Here is an 18,929-nt window from a genome sequence, read left to right on the forward strand (position 1 = left end):
AGATGAAGTGATTTTCTGACCCAGGCTGGCAACTCTCATGTTCGTACAGAAATATACTAAATTCTAAGGAAATCAGAATTGGACACCAGCTGAGAAACAGGGTAAGACTTCCTTGATAAGGAAGATGGACTAGAGGGTACTGTGTTCTTCTTGTCTTTAATGTTTCTACCTATATATTTCTTCAGGCTTTCCAGTCAATGTAGTCCCGAAGTTTCCTAGCACTTTAACAATCAGCTGAGCGATCTGTCTCCCGTCCTTTCAGGGAAGTGAACCTGTTGCTGCAGTAGGGTCACAATCTATGTGCCCATGAGTTTTACAAAAAGGTTGTTCCGTACTTCTCTTATAAATGCAGCAAAGAGTCCTGTGGCACCTTATAGACTAACAGACTTATTGGAGCATAAGCTTTCGTGGGTGAATACCCACTTCGTCGGATGCATGACCAGATACCATGATGATGGGCACTTAATAGATTTTTATCATTAATAATGAATAATCTGATGATCTTGCAAAACCCTTTGAGTGAAATCCTGGCCCCAGTAAAGTTAATGGAAATACTCCCATTAACTTAACAGAGCCAGGACATCAGCATTCATTATTTATCCCTGGAGGAGTATTTGAAATTGTACCTACCCAAACTGTTATCACTGCTCGTTGGCCAGGAGGCTATTCTGTACCTTAACAACTTCTTTTTACAAGAGTCATCTGATTTCACAGAAAGTTCCACTTCCTCTTTCCTGATTTCTCGCACAAGCTGCATGCGGCACCGAGTAAAATCCCGAAAGGAAATTTTCCCATTTTCATCTGCTCCCAGTTGGTGCATGATCTCAGCAACAGACTCCTCCATATTCAACTGACGGCACACCATCAGCAAGTCATTCCTGGGCGAGGGCGGGGAGGGGGGAGAAAAAAGCAATTTAGTTCATAAAACAATGCTAACCCTGTCTAATCTGGAAATCCATTTATTCACAGACATTTAAATCTAATACAGCAGCTCTGAATTTTGTGAATCCAATAAAGGAACTGTGAGGTCGGCAGATTTCAATCACAGGAATAAAGCCTGAACAAAGTTAAGTTATGAACTCCCATTGTTTCTTGGCAAAGCTGCACACGACAACCCCTTATGAGATTGTATGTCCAGATTTTAACCATATTTACCAGAAAGATTTAGACTTCTATTCAGTTATGCTGAAGCAAAACGCACCACAGAAAGAGCAGAAAAGGGGGAAAATATTAAAAACAATATTATTAAATGTATAAATCCCCAATTTTAAGTTACTAACATTTCTACTACCAGAGATATACAGAGCCAATGAGAACTGAACCTTGCACCATTACACCAATGCTCCCCCAACTGTGATTTGCAACCCCAAATAGGGTCACGGGTCCAACGAGCCAGATTTGCCCCATGAGACACTGCCATCTGCCCCAAACATATCCAGGCCTGCTCCACAAACGCCACGCCAGGAGGCTGCCATTTTAATCTACAAAATGGTGGATCTCACACATACAGTGCGTGTAAAAAAGCAGCTTCTTGGCATGGCATTGGTGAAACAGGTGCAGGCATGTTGGCTGTGGGGAGGTGGCTGTGCAGGCACCATTTTGCCATTTGCACATCTGGCTGTGCAAGCATCCAAGTGAAAGACTTGAATCCAGTTCTTTGTGAGCAGCAGCCTTATCAACAGAGCCTCCTCTCTGCTTGAGTTGGTAGGAGCCTGTGCTAACCTTTTCTGAGATGGTAATCTGCAATGACTTGTAAGCACCTTAAGGCAAGGCCCATGTTTTCTTTTATGCCAACAAGAGTACCCTGTTGGCACTCGATAAAGAATCATTCTAAGTCACTGTCTCTGTGCTGCAAGTTCCTCGCAGACACAGGTGATGACTGAGCATCTCAGTCATAGAGGAACAGTTTGCATCCTTTTTCCCCAGTGTGGACATGACAAAGTATCCTTGGTTGCAAGCCTTTCAGTGCAAGCCTTTCAGTGATGCCATGGCTCTGCCAGTAGCTGAAATTGAACAGCTCAGCAAAATTTTCTGTGATCAATTCTTGCAAGGAATACATGCCCAAACGTTCTCTCCCAGAGTTCTGGTTCACTGTCAAGAATGAATACCCTGAACTCTGAACACTTGACTTGAAACTGATAGTGCCATTTGCAAGCACACATTTGTGTGAAGCTGGATTCAGTACACTTGTGTCCATCAAGTCTTGATACTGATCTACTGATTAGATGTGCAATTTCTATCAAGTTGCCAGACGTCAAGAAGCTGTGTTGCAACACGCAAGCCCATATGTCACATTAGACAGCACTAAATAAAGTACCGGTACTTAATGTGTGGATTCCTTGGTTGCTGTGTTGCTGTCTGGGGTCACAGGAAAGAAGTAAGTTTCAAAACTGCATCATGAAAGCAAAAAGTTTGGAAACCCCGCATTACAGTATCCTGTTAGATAGTTCTCACAGGTAAGTATTAGGAATAGATAATATTTAAACTAATCTCTCAGAAGATGGATGAGTGCTCCAGTTTCCATTTCACTCAGGAGAGGTAAAGCAGTAAGTTAAAAACCCAAGGAGGGAGGGGAAAAAAGAAGGGAGAAATACTATTTTGAACAGTCGGTTTCAAGCCTGTTCTCAGACTTTCTGATTACTTTTTTAAATCATAGTTGTTCCAATTGTTCAATGAAAGTGACAAAAGGGAAGGAAAACTCTTAATTCAGATCCACACATTCCTCCAAATCTCAAAAAGCAACAAGAAAGTTGCAACAAAATCAATTCTAAGGGTAGGCATAACTGTGCATACCTTTTTGTATGAAATGTAATTAAGATTGATGCATGTAAATCAAACTAAACACACTGCCAAAAATAACCATTCAAGGACACTGGTGTTATGCTATATAAAGCACAAGGGATCTTTTATAAGAGAGAAGGCAAATACGCCATATTTATTGAAAATACAACAGTTAGCATAGGCTTTTCAGTCACACAACACATACACACACACAAAAGTCCTGCAGATGGTCTTTATAGTTACCAGTCTGTTGTAGCTCAAGTCAATCTAATGGCCAGTTAGATTGAGCACAAGTGAGGAGCTAGGCTCTGCCGGTTGCAATCTGATGCTCCGAGGCTTTGCAGGACTGAACCCAGAGTTCCATGGCAAAACACCCCATTTTTATACTTGTAAATTCCCATTTGAGTCCATGCATTTTGCAATGTCATCCTGTAATCATTAGTCCTTAACTGGTGTTAATCTTGGGATTTTCTGCTGTTATCATTTGATGGTTATTGTCGGGGTTCCCATCGTTATCTCCTATTTGTTGTCTCGCTTTCGCGGGTGCCTGCCTCACCTCTGAGGTCGTCAATGCTGCTAACATGTTTAGCCTCCGATACAATGGATATTTTCTGATTGTCTCCTGGTGTTTCCAAGTCTCTCACTTTTTCCTGACCATCTGGACATTTGTGATGGCTTTTACACCTTATCTTTTCCTGATGCATGCATTTCTTATTTACACAAACAGTCTCTCACAGAAACCTTCAAAGGTATACAGAATACATCATAAATTAAGTCTTGCTAAATCTTATAACTAAAACAATTTACATTGGGGCTTCAGGCCCTCAACATTTCTTTAATCTATTTATTATAGACACAATACAAAATCCTGTCTTTTACTAACTAAACTTTATAACAGGTCCTAATTATAACGCATATGGGAAACAGGATCCCAGTCTCAGATAATCATTCCTTTCTATTATTCAAAAAGGGTGGATGGCAGAATGAAATTAAAGTTTACATCAATTCTTATAGTACAATTATAAAATTTAGCCCTTACACTGGCACTGATGCCACCCTTTGTTTTGTCTGAGGGAGGGAAGAGCCATTGTAGTGTCCCTTGGATTATGATTGGGCGATGAAGGAGAAACCTTCCACAGATGCTTGCATGTCTTCGATCCAGAAGATCCTTCTTTTGTGTTTTCTCCAGAAGGAGACAGAACACAATTTGTAAAAGAATAATATATGGTAGCAGTTGAAAGGACAGGGAGGATAAGGCACAATGGAAAAAAAATGCCTCAATACTAACCAGATAAAAACAACACTGTATGGATCAAAAATTGGTTCCTAAAAAAGGAATAGCCATTAACAATGAGACTCCTGAGGAACAGTAGGAAGGAATGTACCTTCAGGAACCCACGGTTCAAATATCTGATATTCCCATTAATGATCTAGGCTCTGGTTCAGTGAAATACTTAAAATACATGCTTTGCTGACTCAGGGCCCTAGAACAGTGCTGAAAAAATTCACTCGCTTAGTTACCACTCGTGAATGAGAAACTCTCCCTAACCAGCAAAGGACCTATACCATCAATTTCAGTTTTTGTGAAAAAAAATTAAGTTTCTTGCTCATATAGTGCAAATACAAGACTCTGAATTTAATTTAATACTACTTAGGAAACCAATAATATTCTGAATATTGTGCAGGAAGTTTGTGTGTGTGGAATAAGTACCTGAAATTCTTATATAATAAATTTACAGCATGTGTTGCACTACAGCCATTTGACATTACAGTCAATGTCCATCTGTTCTATACAAAAAAAGTTATAGATTGCCTGGAGCTTTATAAATCTGTAATTCCAGAACAGCTGCCCCACCAGGCCTCCTGGCACAGGCTTTTATGGTGGAACTAGAATATAAAAACAATAAAAAAACCACATTCTTGATGACAGTGTATTTTAGCCAAAAAAATTCCCCACTTAGCTTAAAAATGAGTTTATTATGGAAGATGTAAATCGCATGATGTATGCTGACTATAAATGACTGCAAAAAGAACAGGAGTACTTGTGGCCCATAGAGACTAACCAATTTATTACAGGCTTCAGAGTAACAGCCGTGTTAGTCTGTATTCGCAAAAAGAAAAGGAGTACTTGTGACACCTTAGAGACTAACCAATTTATTTGAGCATAAGGTTTTGTGAGCTACAGCTCACTTCATCGGATGCATACTATGGAAAATACAGAAGATGTTTGTTTTTATACACACAAATCATGAAAAAATGGATGTTTATCACTACAAAAGGTTTTCTCTCCCCCCACCCCACTCTCCTGCTGGTAATAGCTTATGTAAAGTGATCACTCTCCTTACAATATGTATGATAATCAAGGTGGGCCATGTCCAGCACAAATCCAGGTTTTCTCCCCCCCCCCCCCCCCCGGCCACACCCCCCAAACAAACCTACTCTCCTGTTGGTAATAGCTTATCTAAAGTGATCACTCTCCTTACAATGTGTATGATAATCAAGGTGGGCCATTTCCAGCACAAATCCAGGGTTTAACAAGAACGTTTGAGGAAGGGGGGTGGGGGGTTAGGAAAACAAGGGGAAATAGGTTACCTTGCATAATGACTTAGACACTCCCAGTCTCTATTCAAGCCTAAGTTAATTGTATCCAATTTGCAAATGAATTCTGCCTTCTGCCCCTCCACCCCCACGAACATGATACAGTTCTGTAGTGACCTAGAATCCTATTTTCGACGTCTCCAACTCAAGGAATATTTCCAACACACCTCTGAACAACATACTAATCCACAGAGACCTCCCTACCAACAGTACAAAAAGAAGGATTCTAGGTGGACTCCTCCTGAAGGTCGAGACAGCAGACTGGACTTCTACATAGAGTGCTTCCGCCGACGTGCACGGGCTGAAATTGTGGTAAAGCAGCATCACTTGCCCCACAACCTCAGCCGTGCAGAACACAATGCCATCCACAGCCTCAGAAACAACTCTGACATCATCATCAAAAAGGCTGACAAAGGAGGTGCTGTTGTCATCATGAATAGGTCGGAATATGAACAAGAGGCTGCTCGGCAGCTCTCCAACACCACTTTCTACAAGCCATTACCCTCTGATCCCACTGAGAGTTACCAAAAGAAACTACAGCATTTGCTCAAGAAACTCCCTGAAAAAGCACAAGATCAAATCCGCACAGACACACCCCTGGAATTCCGACCTGGGATATTCTATCTACTACCTAAGATCCATAAACCTGGAAATCCTGGGCGCCCCATCATCTCAGGCATTGGCACCCTGACAGCAGGATTGTCTGGCTATGTAGACTCCCTCCTCAGGCCCTACGCTACCAGCACTCCCAGCTACCTTCGAGACACCACTGACTTCCTGAGGAAACTACAATCCATCGGTGATCTTCCTGATAACACCATCCTGGCCACTATGGATGTAGAAGCCCCCTTTCCACACAAAGATGGACTACAAGCTGTCAAGAACACTATCCCCGATAATGTCACGGCTAACCTGGTGGCTGAACTTTGTGACTTTGTCCTTACCCATAACTATTTTACATTTGGAGACAATGTATACCTTCAAATCAGAGGCACTGCTATGGGTACCTGCATGGCCCTACAGTATGCCAACATTTTTATGGCTGACTTAGAACAACGCTTCCTCAGCTCTCGTCCCCTAACGCCCCTACTCTACTTGCGCTATATTGATGACATCTTCATCATCTGGACCCATGGAAAAGAAGCTCTTGAGGAATTCCACCATGATTTCAACAATTTCCATCCTACCATCAACCTCAGCCTGGACCAGTCCACACAAGAGATCCACTTCCTGGACACTACAGTGCTAATAAATGATGGTCACATAAACACCACCCAATACCAGAAACCTACTGACCGCTATTCCTACCTACATGCCTCCAGCTTTCACCCTGACCACACCACACGATCCATTGTCTACAGCCAAGCTCTGCGATACAACCGCATTTGCTCCAACCCCTCAGACAGAGACAAACACCTACAAGATCTCTATCAAGCGTTCTTACAACCACAATACCCACCTGCTGAAGTGAAGAAACAGATTGACAGAGCCAGAAGAGTACCCAGAAGTCACCTACTACAGGACAGGCCCAAGAAAGAAAATAACAGAACGCCACTAGCCGTCACCTTCAGCCCCCAACTAAAACCTCTCCAATGCATTATCAAGGATCTACAACCTATCCTGAAGGACGACCCATCACTCTCACAAATCTTGGGAGACAGGCCAGTCCTTGCCTACAGACAGCCCCCCAACCTGAAGCAAATACTCACCAGCAACCACACACCAAAAACACTAACCCAGGAACCTATCCTTGCAACAAAGCCCGTTGCCAACTGTGTCCACATATCTATTCAGGGACACCATTATAGGGCCTAATCACATCAGCCACAATATCAGAGGCTCGCTCATCTGCACATCTACCAATGTGATATATACCATCATGTGCCAGCAATGCACCTCTGCCATGTACATTGGTCAAACTGGACAGTCTCTATGTAAAAGAATAAATGGACACAAATCAGATGTCAAGAATTATAACATTCATAAACCAGTCGGAGAACACTTCAATCTCTCTGGTCACGCGATTACAGACATGAAAGTTGCGATATTACAACAAAAAAACTTCAAAACCAGACTCCAGCGAGAGACTGTTGAATTGGAATTCATTTGCAAATTGGATACAATTAACTTAGGCTTGAATAGAGACTGGGAGTGTCTAAGTCATTATGCAAGGTAATCTATTTCCCCTTGTTTTCCTAACCCCCCCGCCCCCCCTCCGACGTTCTTGTAAAACCCTGGATTTGTGCTGGAAATGGCCCACCTTGATTATCATACACATTGTAAGGAGAGTAATCACTTTAGATAAGCTATTACCAACAGGAGAGTGGGTTTGTGTGTGTGTGTGTGTGTTGGGGGGGTGGGGAGAAAACCTGGATTTGTGCTGGAAATGGCCCACCTTGATTATCATACACATTGTAAGGAGAGTGATCACTTTACATAAGCTATTACCAACAGGAGAGTGGGTTTGTTTGGGGGTGGTTGCGGGGGGAAACCTGGATTTGTGCTGGACATGGCCCACCTTGATTATCATACACATTTTAAGAAGAGTGATCACTTTACATAAGCTATTACCAGCAGGAGAGTGGGGTGGGGGGAGAGAAAACCTTTTGTAGTGATAAACACCCATTTTTTCATGATTTGTGTGTATAAAAACAAACATCTTCTGTATTTTCCATAGTATGCATCCGATGAAGTGAGCTGTAGCTCACAAAACCTTATGCTCAAATAAATTGGTTAGTCTCTAAGGTGCCACAAGTACTCCTTTTCTTTAAACAAATTTATTAGAGCATAAACTTTCATGGGCTACAGCCCACTTCATCGGATGCACAGAACGGAACACATGCATGGAACATATCTAGTTTGCTTGAATTCATATGCAAACTAGATACCATTAATTTGGGTTTGAATAGAGACTGGGAGTGGCTGGGTCATTACACATATTGAATCTATTTCCTTAAGTTAAGTATCCTCACACCTTCTTGTCAACTGCCTAAATGGGCCATCTTGATTATCACTACAAAAGTTTTTTTCTCCTGCTGATAATAGCTCATCTTAACTAATCAGCCTCTCACAGTTTGTATGGTAACTTCCAACTTATCTGTATGTGTATATATATATATGATATATGTATATATATCTCTTCTTACTATATGTTCCGTTCTATACATCCGATGAAGTGGGCTGTAGCCCACGAAAGCTTATGGTCTAATAAATTGGTTAGTCTCTAAGGTGCCACAAGTACTCCTGTTCTTTTTGCAGATACAGACTAACACGGCTGCTACTCTGAAACCTATAAATGACTTATAATTCAGGATACAATTTTACGCATATTTTTATTTTTTCTATTATAGAGAACAAAAACTGACATCAATAATAATTGATATAAAGATAGCACTTTAATATTACATAGTGTGACATGGTAGCCCTTCCTCGAACACCTTTCTGTAGCAGACCATGGCACAACATGTATGCCTGCCCCGGTTTCCCCTTCTTTTGCCAGTAGAAAGGAATAAAGTCTCCCAGTGTCCACTTCAAAGTGCCATCTTTGGACATAATTTATTCACGTACACATGACAATCCACAGAACCCTCAAGATAAAACAGCTCTCTCCAAAACCCCAAAGTACCACAGGTTCATGGCAGTTTCCCATGCTGCTCGCTCCCAAAACATCATTTCCAGCTCACCCTCCCACAAGTCCCTCTCCAGTCTATTTCCAGTCTTTTTGTCCTTGTTCTAGGGCTCCACTCTCCAGGCCACTCCCCACCTGAGAGTTCCCAGATTCACTCATCTCCCACTCACACTTTTCCAATAGTCCCAAATCAGGTCTCCTGTGACAGAGCTCCCCGCAGTGTTCCATTCAGCTAGGCCTTTCCACTCCACCACCCCCAGGACCAGCCCCCTTGTTCTGGGCTCAGGTTCCTGCAGACCTCCACTCAGGTCTGCTACAAGGGGGCTTGCCACAGTGTTCCACACACCCAGGCCTCTCTGCCTGTGAGTCCTACCCCTGCTCCTGGGACCCAGCATCCAGTATCAACCCTCTTGTTTTGGGCTTAGCTTCCCAAACCAGGCTCGTTCTTCACCTTGTTCCTGTGGCCTCTGCAAGAGCTCTCCTGTAACTCGACAGGGTTCCGGAGCTCCAGCCAGTCCTCACCATCAACTTTCCTCTTTTGTTCTTCCTAATGGCTCTCTGTTCCAGTTCTTCTCTGCTGCTCCTGTTTCTCCTTGGGTCTCTCCTTCCCTCCTCAGGCAGCTCTCACCTGCCCCTTTCTTGACTGACTCTCCACTGTCTCAGTATCTCCCATTTTTATGCCCCAGGTGCCCTCTTTTAAGCCCAAATGGGAGGCAGCTGATAAGCCACGGATGCACTGGATCCCAGTCTTTCTTAAAAGGAGACTGTCATCCAATCACACACAGAATCTAGTGGTTAGGGTAGTAGCTTAGCACTGGACAGACCCAGGTTTAAGCCCTTACACCACCACAAGTTTCCTCTGTGACTTTGGGCAAGTCATTTACCCTCTATATGGCTCAGTTCCCCATCCGTGAAATGGGGATAATACTATTTCCCTACCTCACATTGGGATGGGGGGGGTTGAATAAATACATTAAATACTGTGGGGTTCTTAGATACTACTGAATTGGGCCATATGAGTGCCTAAAATAAATAAGACAGAATTCCTACTCATGTACTTAAAGTTAAACATGTGCATATGTGTTTTCTGGATCAGGGCTTAAGACAGAAATAACACCACAAAATGATAAACCGGGGGAGGAAGGGCCCCTACAGGAAAACAAGGATTAAAAGAGTAAGCAATCATGAGCAATTGTTATATATGTTCCTTTTGATTTCCCTCCTTGCTCTCTAAATACAGAGATTAGATAACACCTATAATTTTAATACACTGCAATCTAGAGACTCTGAACCAAATGAAGTCGGAAATATGTGGGAGGTCAGTGAGAAGGGTTAATATGAATTATAAGAAACTGTTTTTTATGCTATGATAATCAGACACTAATTAATTAGCCAAAGACATCGAATGCTAGTGAAATTATTGATCCAGTTCACACCTGAGTATGTCAACCATTCTGGAATGACATTAGCTTTATCCGTTTCCCTCTATTCTCATATTATCAGAATAATACTTTTTTTTCCCTTTTTTAAAAAAATACAACAAAATATTTTCCAAGGAATCTGTTTAAAAGCTACATACACATCATCTAGAAGATGTATGGGAATTTGTTCATGTAAATACCTGCACATCGAGATTAACATCTAACCGGAATACATACTTCTCTTCCTTTATATTCCTGATTAATTCCCACTCAAAAATACCCTGAGGCACAAAATTAACCATTTAAAAATTGCAGTTTCCACAGCTACCAATTGTGACATCAGAGGCTTATGACTTCAGGTCTGGAATAAGCAGCAAGATCATCTTAACTAAAGAAAAAAGAATCCTGTATTCACAAAATATCCTTAGTAATACAATTAGTAGGAAGTCATAAAAATATGAACTAGCTGAATTATTATGATTTATAGTCAGAATGACTCAGATTTTTCCATGCTCTCTCAGGCTTGAATACAGCAAATAAATACATAAAGCAAATGCTTACTTTATGAACAGTAGTTGTCCCATGACTTCAAGAGATCTCACATTCTTGAAGTTAATAATGTGTTTAAAGTTCTTTGCTGGATTGGAGCCTAAGATATGCAAATATGTGATTAGGTCTTTAACAAAAGTTCTCTTTAAGAGCTAGGTATTATCATCATCATTTTTCCTCTCTTGAGCATAATCCAAAACTCACTGAAGTCAATGCAAGTCTTTGACTTCAATAAGATTTGGATCAGGCCTTTATGGTGATGAAACACACTGGGATCAACTAGCAACAACAATATCACATGCTGGAGGATATAATTAGAACCCTATCAAAGTCGCAGTCCATTTTGGTTAATTTCACGGTCATAGGATTCTAAAAATCATAAATTTCATGATTTCAGATATTTAAATCTGAAATTTCAGTGTTGTAATTGTAGGGGTCCTGACCCAAAATGGAGTTGTAGGGGAGGTCACAAGATTATTGTAGGGAGGTTGCAGTATTGCCACCTTTACTTCTGTGCAACTGCTGCTGACGGCGGTGCTTCCTTCAGAGCTGCGCTCCCAGTCAGCAGCCGCCATTCTCCAGCTGCCCAGCTCTGAAGGCAGCTGTGCCACCAGCAGAAGCAGAGAAGTAACGATGGCATAGAATGGTACTGCCACCCTTAGTTCTGTGCTGCTGCCTTCAGAGCTGGGCCCTTGGCCAGCAGCCACCACTTTCGAGCTATCAAACTCTGAAGGCAGCAGGGCATAAGTAAGGGTGGCTTGGTACGGCATTGCCAACCTTACTTCAGTTCTGCTGCTGGTGGGGTGCTGCCTTGAGAGCTGGGCGTCCGGCCAGCAGCCACAGCTCTCTGGCCACCCAGCTCTGAAGGCAGCACAGAAGTAAGGGTGACAATACTGCGACCCCCCTACAATAACCTTGTGACCCCTGTGCAACTCCCTTTTGGGTTGGGACCCCCAGTTTGAGAAACGTTGGTCTCCCCCATGAAATTGTGCAATCGGTATAGTACAGGGTAAAATTACACAAAAGACCAGATTTCATGGGGGAGACCAGATTTCACAATCTGTGATGCATTTTTCACGGCTGTGAATTTGGTACGGCCCTACATATGATCATCCCCTCCATGCATATCTAATTTCATCTATACGTGGGCTAAGATTTCAAAGAGGTACAACAGTGTGGGGAGCCTAAACCCCTGCGGGCTCTGAAAATCCCAGCTGTAACACAACTATAGAAAAATATGTGCCAACAAGTTACATACAAACTATTTCGAGTAGATGTATTGGTATGCTATCATGCCAATTCTGTTACAATACTCAAGTCAGTAAAAAGAAAAGGAGGACTTGTGGCACCTTAGAAACTAGCAAATTTATTTGAGCATAAGCTTTCGTGAATGCATCCGATGAAGTGAGCTGTAGCTCACGAAAGCTTATGCTCAAATAAATTTGTTAGTCTCTAAGGTGCCACAAGTCCTCCTTTTCTTTTTGCGGATACAGACTAACACGGCTGCTACTCTGAAACTACTCAAGTCAGTAAGTATTTTAATCACTGGTTAGATACTATGGTGATAGGCATAGAGAAAAATCTAAGACAAATATCTAGTCAGAACAAACTTAGGTCTTGTCTACACTTACAGTGCTGCAGCTGTGCTGATGTAGCACTTAGTAAAGACTCTACCTACGCCGATGGGACAGCTTCTTCCATCAGCATAGGCACTCCACCTCCCCAACAGGCAGTAGCTATGTTGACGGGAGAAGCCGTCCCATTGACATAGTGTTGTCTCACCAGCAGTACAGCTGGTATAACTGTATTGCTCAGGGATGTGGACTGAGTGAATCTTAAAAGAAAGGGAGCCAGAAAAATTTTGGATTCATTTTCATATTCCCATGTATCACAAAAAATACTGCTTTATACTTCAAGGGCCTGGTTCTCCTCTCACTACCAGTAATCTGGTTTTACACACAGTTAATTCCTCTGGCTTCACTGAAGATACTCCTGATTCATACTAGTGTGAGATCACAATCAGGCCCATCAACTTTACTCTTTTTAAAATATTCTTTCAAAATCTTTAGCTTTTTAGGGCAATATGGACACTAAAATACAAGGCACAACAAACAGGGGACCATAACTATTTACAAATACAAAAGAAATAAAGGCCACATGAATCATTCTTAGCATTCCAAGCAGCTTTGATGTCAATGACCAAGATTTGGCTGTAAGGGAATATCAGCCTTGCTAAATTATACCCTGAGGGGATAAAAGATGTTTGCCTGATCTTGTTAAAAAAAAACCCCATATTCTTATTATGTCTAGTAACAAACCACTCAGCCATTTTTTCCCTCCAAGACCAGGAGAGGTATTTTCTACATAAAAATGTTGCTGTATCATAACAATTATATCTTCACACTATAACACATTCATTTTAGAATTTTGTTTATTAAAGAGTTCAAAGTTTAGAGAGAGGAAAAAAACCTCTGCCTAAACAGACCCTTTTAAATTCATGCCCCATAACTGCTTAAATGTACCAAATAGTATGTTTTAATGATACCATGGCAATCAGAGACAAGATTGCCTAAACACAAGTCTTGTGGACAATTGATAAGAGAGTTAAAGAAACTAGCTTGAGCCCCTGCTGACACACAGGAAATGGTGAACAGTCCTTTTAACAGGATTATATCAGTATGCAGGATGTTATTCTGTCAACGTTTTTTCATGATTTGGCTGTTCCTATTTGGCCTCTCTACTTAGAACAGCAATACTAAGAAAAGGATTAAGCTTTTCAACTTTCCAAATCTTAGCCATTCAGCTTAGCAAGTGTAGGATTTATGTAAACACGAACAATTATAAAATGGTTTTAATTTTAATAATTAATACTTGGTATATAGAGGGCATTTGAACCATTGAGATTCCTCTGCTCTTCACTGAGAAAAAGTAAATATAAAAATGTATGTAAGTGTACCGACTGCATGGTACAACACTGTTGTACAACTGAGTGGGTAAATCATAGGCTCATTTTAGAAATTATGACAGGGGAAATTGCATACATTTATTAACGCTTGTATTCATTAATGGGATTACCAAAGCTTCAATTTATTCATTCTGACAAATTTAGGTAGAGTGAGACACAAACAGCATTTATCAACTACAGAAAACTTTCTTCCCTGCAATTTACATTTTTTTAATGCAAAGTTCATTTGTACTTTATTCTGCCCATTGCTTTGGTGAATGAAAAGAACTACCTGCACAAGAATGTGTGTGTGCACTTGCATGTGCGCTAACACATCTATGCTGTCATTTATATCATGAACAGTAAATTCTTGGATTATATAAAATCAACAGCAATTCTGACCCACTTACATTTTTTAACAGCTGCAAATGATAATGCTATTCTGCTAGGAAATTATTTAGTCGCTGTCTATGCAACTCCATCCTAATGCATCTTTAATTTTAAATTTTCTGCTTCATAAGAAAGTTTCTGTACCAAGAATTTCCTAGAGGCAGTTAGAATAAACATCTATTCTCAGATATTTAAACTATAATTAAGATGTATTTCTCAATCAATCTGTAGACAGCTAGTGGAATAATACTGAAGATCCCATTCTGCCTAAACATTTTGTAACAGCTAAGATAAAAGAAGGTGTAAGAATTTAACAAAATAAAATATTTTTCTCTAGCTCTTGAAATTTGTTTACTTACTGCATTTGATAGCACTTCATGTATAATCAGTTTCACAGCTTCCCTTGCATAATCAATTAGACCCCAGTCCCAAAAATATTTACATGTAACTTTAAAGACAACAACAACAAGAAGAGGGAAGTGTGCTTTTGTTTCTTTAGCAGGGACAATTTCAACTTTAAAAAAAATAATTCTGAATTATTTTTACCTACTAGCATTACAAATGATACCTAAGATTACTATAACTAAAAGAGATTAGAGGGAAAACATTTTTTCTTTTATTTCGGTTTGTTTGCTCTGTGCATATGATGGCATTTTAACTAGGCAAGGGAAATCATGTCTAGCGGTCAATCCTGCAAGGGATCCATGCAAGCACTAGGGTCTACCTCTTTGAACCCCATTACAGAATCAAGGATTCAATTAGTCAGTTTCTCTTGTCTTTTTTTTTTTTTTGGGGGGGGGGGGGAGGAGTATCTTTCTCACAGCAATAATAAATAGAAACACTAAAAAAAACCAAAGTGATTGCAAAACCACAAACATTGTCAGGAAGACCTGGGTCTTGTACACACTACCACTTATGTCAGTATAACTTATGATGCTCAGGGGTGTGAGTAACCCACCCCCGAGAGCAACATAAGTTACACCGACCTAAGCTCCGGTGTGAACAGCGCTATGTTGGCGGGATAGAGTGTCTTCACCAGATGTGCTACAGCAGCACAGCTGCATCAGTGCAGCGGCGCGGCTGTAGCACTTCTAGTGTAGATTAGCCATTAGTGACTTTTCAAGCTCCCACGACAGTATTTGTGTGGTTAGCAGCATGTACTAATGGTTTTCATACCTAACTGCTTCCCTCATTGCCCATTAACCTTGCTGACTTAGTGACACAGAAGCTGTTATAACCTCACATCTCCTCAGATTTTCCCCACATGCTTACATAAAACAGACATTCAAGAGAAAATAGTTTCCTCATCCTCTCTTTTTAAACAACACTGAAGCTATGCTAAAGTTTCTGTTATGATTTTAAACTATATAAAACAATCACCAGGACAAGTGAGACTTTGCTGGTAATTTTCTTCTTGTAAGTGGGAACTCAGGTCTTGTCTACACTGGCAAGTTTTGTCGATGAAACTAATGTCAACAAGGAAAAATCGACAAAAGCAAAGTCGCCAAAGTGTGTCTACATTTGCTCCCTCTGTCAACAGATCGTGTCTCGTGTCCACATTCAGGGCAGAATTGTCAACAGCGAGAGCAATGGACTGTGGGTATGTATCCCACAGTACCTGGAGACACCATCCGTCGCTAGGTGTTGTGGGAAGGTGGAAACGGAGCGCGGCGCATCCTGGGATGTGCAAAATGTCCCATCATGCACTGCTTTGCGTCCCAGCCCTCCAATGGTTTCTGGCTTCCTTTCACGCCGTTTTTCCAACTGTCATTCTTTTGTAGTGCATGCCATCATCTGCAGTGAGAGAGGATGGATCCCGCACTTCTCTCCTATGCGCTGTTAGCTGACGTGAAGACATCGCACCTGGCAGCACAGTTACTCGTAGAGTTATCGCAAAGTTACCGACAGAGAATGAATGGCAGGCACCCGAGTGTGATATGGACAGCAGCTACTTATTAGTGCTTTGTGCATTCACAGAGCAGCTGCATACGGTAGACCATCGCTTTTGGGATAGGGAAACAAGCACTGATTGGTGGGATCGCATTGTCATGCAGGTGTGGGATGAAGACCAGTGGGTACAGAACTTTAGGATGCGTAAAGCAACCTTCCTGGAGCTCTGTGCTGAGCTGGCCCCCGACCTGCAGTGCAAGGACACCAGACTGAGAGTTGCCCTATCAGTAGAGAAGCATGTTGCAATCGCTGTGTGGAAGCTGGTGAATCCAGACTGCTACCGGTCACTTGCAAATCAATTTGGAGTAGGGCAGTCCACTGTTGGGGCTGTATTACTATAAGTGTGCATGGCAATAAATTGCACCCTGCTGCGGAGGACCGTGACTCTGGGAAATGTGCATGAAATAGTGGATGGCTTTGCAGAGATGGGTTTCCCTAACTGTGGCGGGGCGATTGATGGCACGCACATTCCAATTTTAGCTCCAGACCACCTTGCCTCTGAATACATCAACAGGAAGGGATACTTATCCATGGTGTTGCAGGCGCTTGTAGATCACCAGGGGCATTTCGCGGACATCAATGCAGGCTGGTCTAGAAAGGTGCATGACGCACGCATCTTCAGGAACAGTGGCCTGTACAGAAAGCTGCAGGTGGGGACTTTCTTTCCAGACCACAAGATCACAGTGGGGGATGTGGAAATGCCCACAGTAATCCTGGGAGACCCAGCTTACTCCTTACAGCCTTGGCTCATGAAATCTTACACGGGGCACCTGGACAGCAGCAAGGAGTGTTTTAACAACAGGCTGAGCAGGTGCCGCATGGTAGTCGAATGTGCCTTTGGCCGTTTGAAAGCTTGCTGGAGGTGTCTCAGTGGCAGGCTAGACCTTACCGAGGATACTATTCCCGTGGTCATAGCCGCGTGCTGCACTTTGCATAAACTGCATGAATCTAAGGGTGAAATGTTTGCACAGGGGTGGAGCACTGAGGCAGAGCACTTGGCTGCACAGTTTGAGCAGCCAGATGCTAGGGCTGTCAGAGGAGCCCAGAGGGCTGCTATTAACATCGGAGAGGCTTTGAGGAACCATTTTGACAATGAGGGGCACTAACATATGTCTGCTTTGGAGTTGCTTCCCTAGTGCATCCATGTACAATTTTGCGGCCCAAGATCCATGCAACACAATGCTTTAGAAGCCTGTTCCCGAGAGTGAACTGATGGCTATACGCTTTTGTAGAACACAGAATAAAAACGCTGTACCATTAAATACCTTAGCCTTTATTTATTGTTAAGAAGGGTAAAACCTCACAACGGTGTGTAGCTCCAGCTACCATTGTGCAAGCTGTGAGAGAGGTGGAGTGATGGGGAAACTCAGGAGGGCTGTGAAGTGAAAAGGGATGTGGGGGCATGGAGGGGGTTGGGGTTGGCAAAGAATTGTACATGTGCATGTGCTGCAGGGGAGGTCAGCCACGGATCTGCTCAGTCTGCAGCGGTATCAAAGACTTGAGCATCTCTGTCTGATCCTCCATCACTTTTATCATCCGCTCTGTCGCTTGCCTGGCAAATGCAGCATTCTCTTTTCTGTCCTGCCTTTTGGCTTCCCAGCACTCTTTGCGTTCCCTGGTCTGTCTTTCATCGAGCTGCAGCACCTCCCGGAACATGTCTTCTTTGCTGCACCTAGGGTTCTTCCTTATCTGCCGAAGCCGGTCGGCAGGGGTGCATGGTATGTTCCTCAAGGTCTGTGCTGAACAGAAGAGGGATTGTTATATTACAGCAAACAATTGAAACATTTTAGTAACAAGGGTCTTTTGTTAGTAGAAAATACTTTGTCTCTGAGACTCTAGGCAGGCACGCAGCTCCATAAGCACCCCAATCACGGTGAGTGTCGGGATTGGGAGCAAGGGGGTTGTGCATACGGACAAAACACTCATGGCTTACAGGACAGCTTTGCAGGGAACTCATTCTAAAATTATCACACACTTTTTCACAGGCGGCCATCCTGCTGGCTGACATCTCGCTGCTGCATGTAACCAAGGAAACCAGGGCACAAATGCTACATGCTTCCGGCTTTCACCCGGTGCTGTATGCAGCTCAGCTATGTGCCACTTTGGTCCCAGCTCCAGTGATTGCTAAATGGCATGGTACAGTTTCCTACAATGGGGGAACTAACAAGGCTGCAATCCCTTGGAATCTGCAACAGAGGATTAACAAGTACCTCTTGGAAACTTTCCAGAGCCTCTCTCTGAAGTAGTCCCTGCAGGTCTCGATGTCCACTGACATCCTGCTTGGCCACGTAGATTAGCTACACAGGGCAATGTCCACCTCACAGAAAACACTACCTGCCTCCCACTTTTCGATTCCCAACACAAGTCACAGCAACTTACCTGGTGTCTCATCTGCTTCCTGCTCCCCGTAGAGCACTTCAGGAGTGGACAAAAGTTCCTGGCTGCCTGCCCCACCGGGCCACCCTGCTGGGAGCACCACATCCTTCCTCTTCTATCTTGACTTCTTCATCCAGAATTTCAGCCACTAGGTTATCCCCTTTTTCTGCTGCCTCGAAGTATCCATGGGGCTACCAGCGATGGAGGTGGGGTCACCACTGAGGATAGCATTCAGCTCCTTGTAGAAGCAGCAGGTCTTAGGTGCAGCACCGAAGTGATGGTTCGCCTCCCA

At 42.6% G+C, this 18,929-nt stretch overlaps 1 protein-coding gene across 4 annotated transcripts in view; it reads right to left on the minus strand.

The window, feature by feature from the left end:
* Positions 1-18,929, minus strand: part of MCC (MCC regulator of WNT signaling pathway) — a 348,703-nt gene that overhangs the window by 297,566 nt on the left and 32,208 nt on the right. For 2 of the 4 annotated variants that reach the window (XM_037901552.2, XM_043546967.1), the window contains exon 2: positions 631-878. The exons of the other annotated variants lie outside the window; for them this stretch is intronic. In XM_037901552.2, coding sequence (XP_037757480.1) covers positions 631-878 — 248 coding nt within the window. The remainder of the gene's footprint in view (positions 1-630; positions 879-18,929) is intronic. 4 annotated transcript variants of the gene reach the window in all.

Source organism: Chelonia mydas, chromosome 5 (assembly GCF_015237465.2).
Source record: "Chelonia mydas isolate rCheMyd1 chromosome 5, rCheMyd1.pri.v2, whole genome shotgun sequence".
Lineage (NCBI taxonomy): Eukaryota > Metazoa > Chordata > Testudines > Cheloniidae > Chelonia > Chelonia mydas.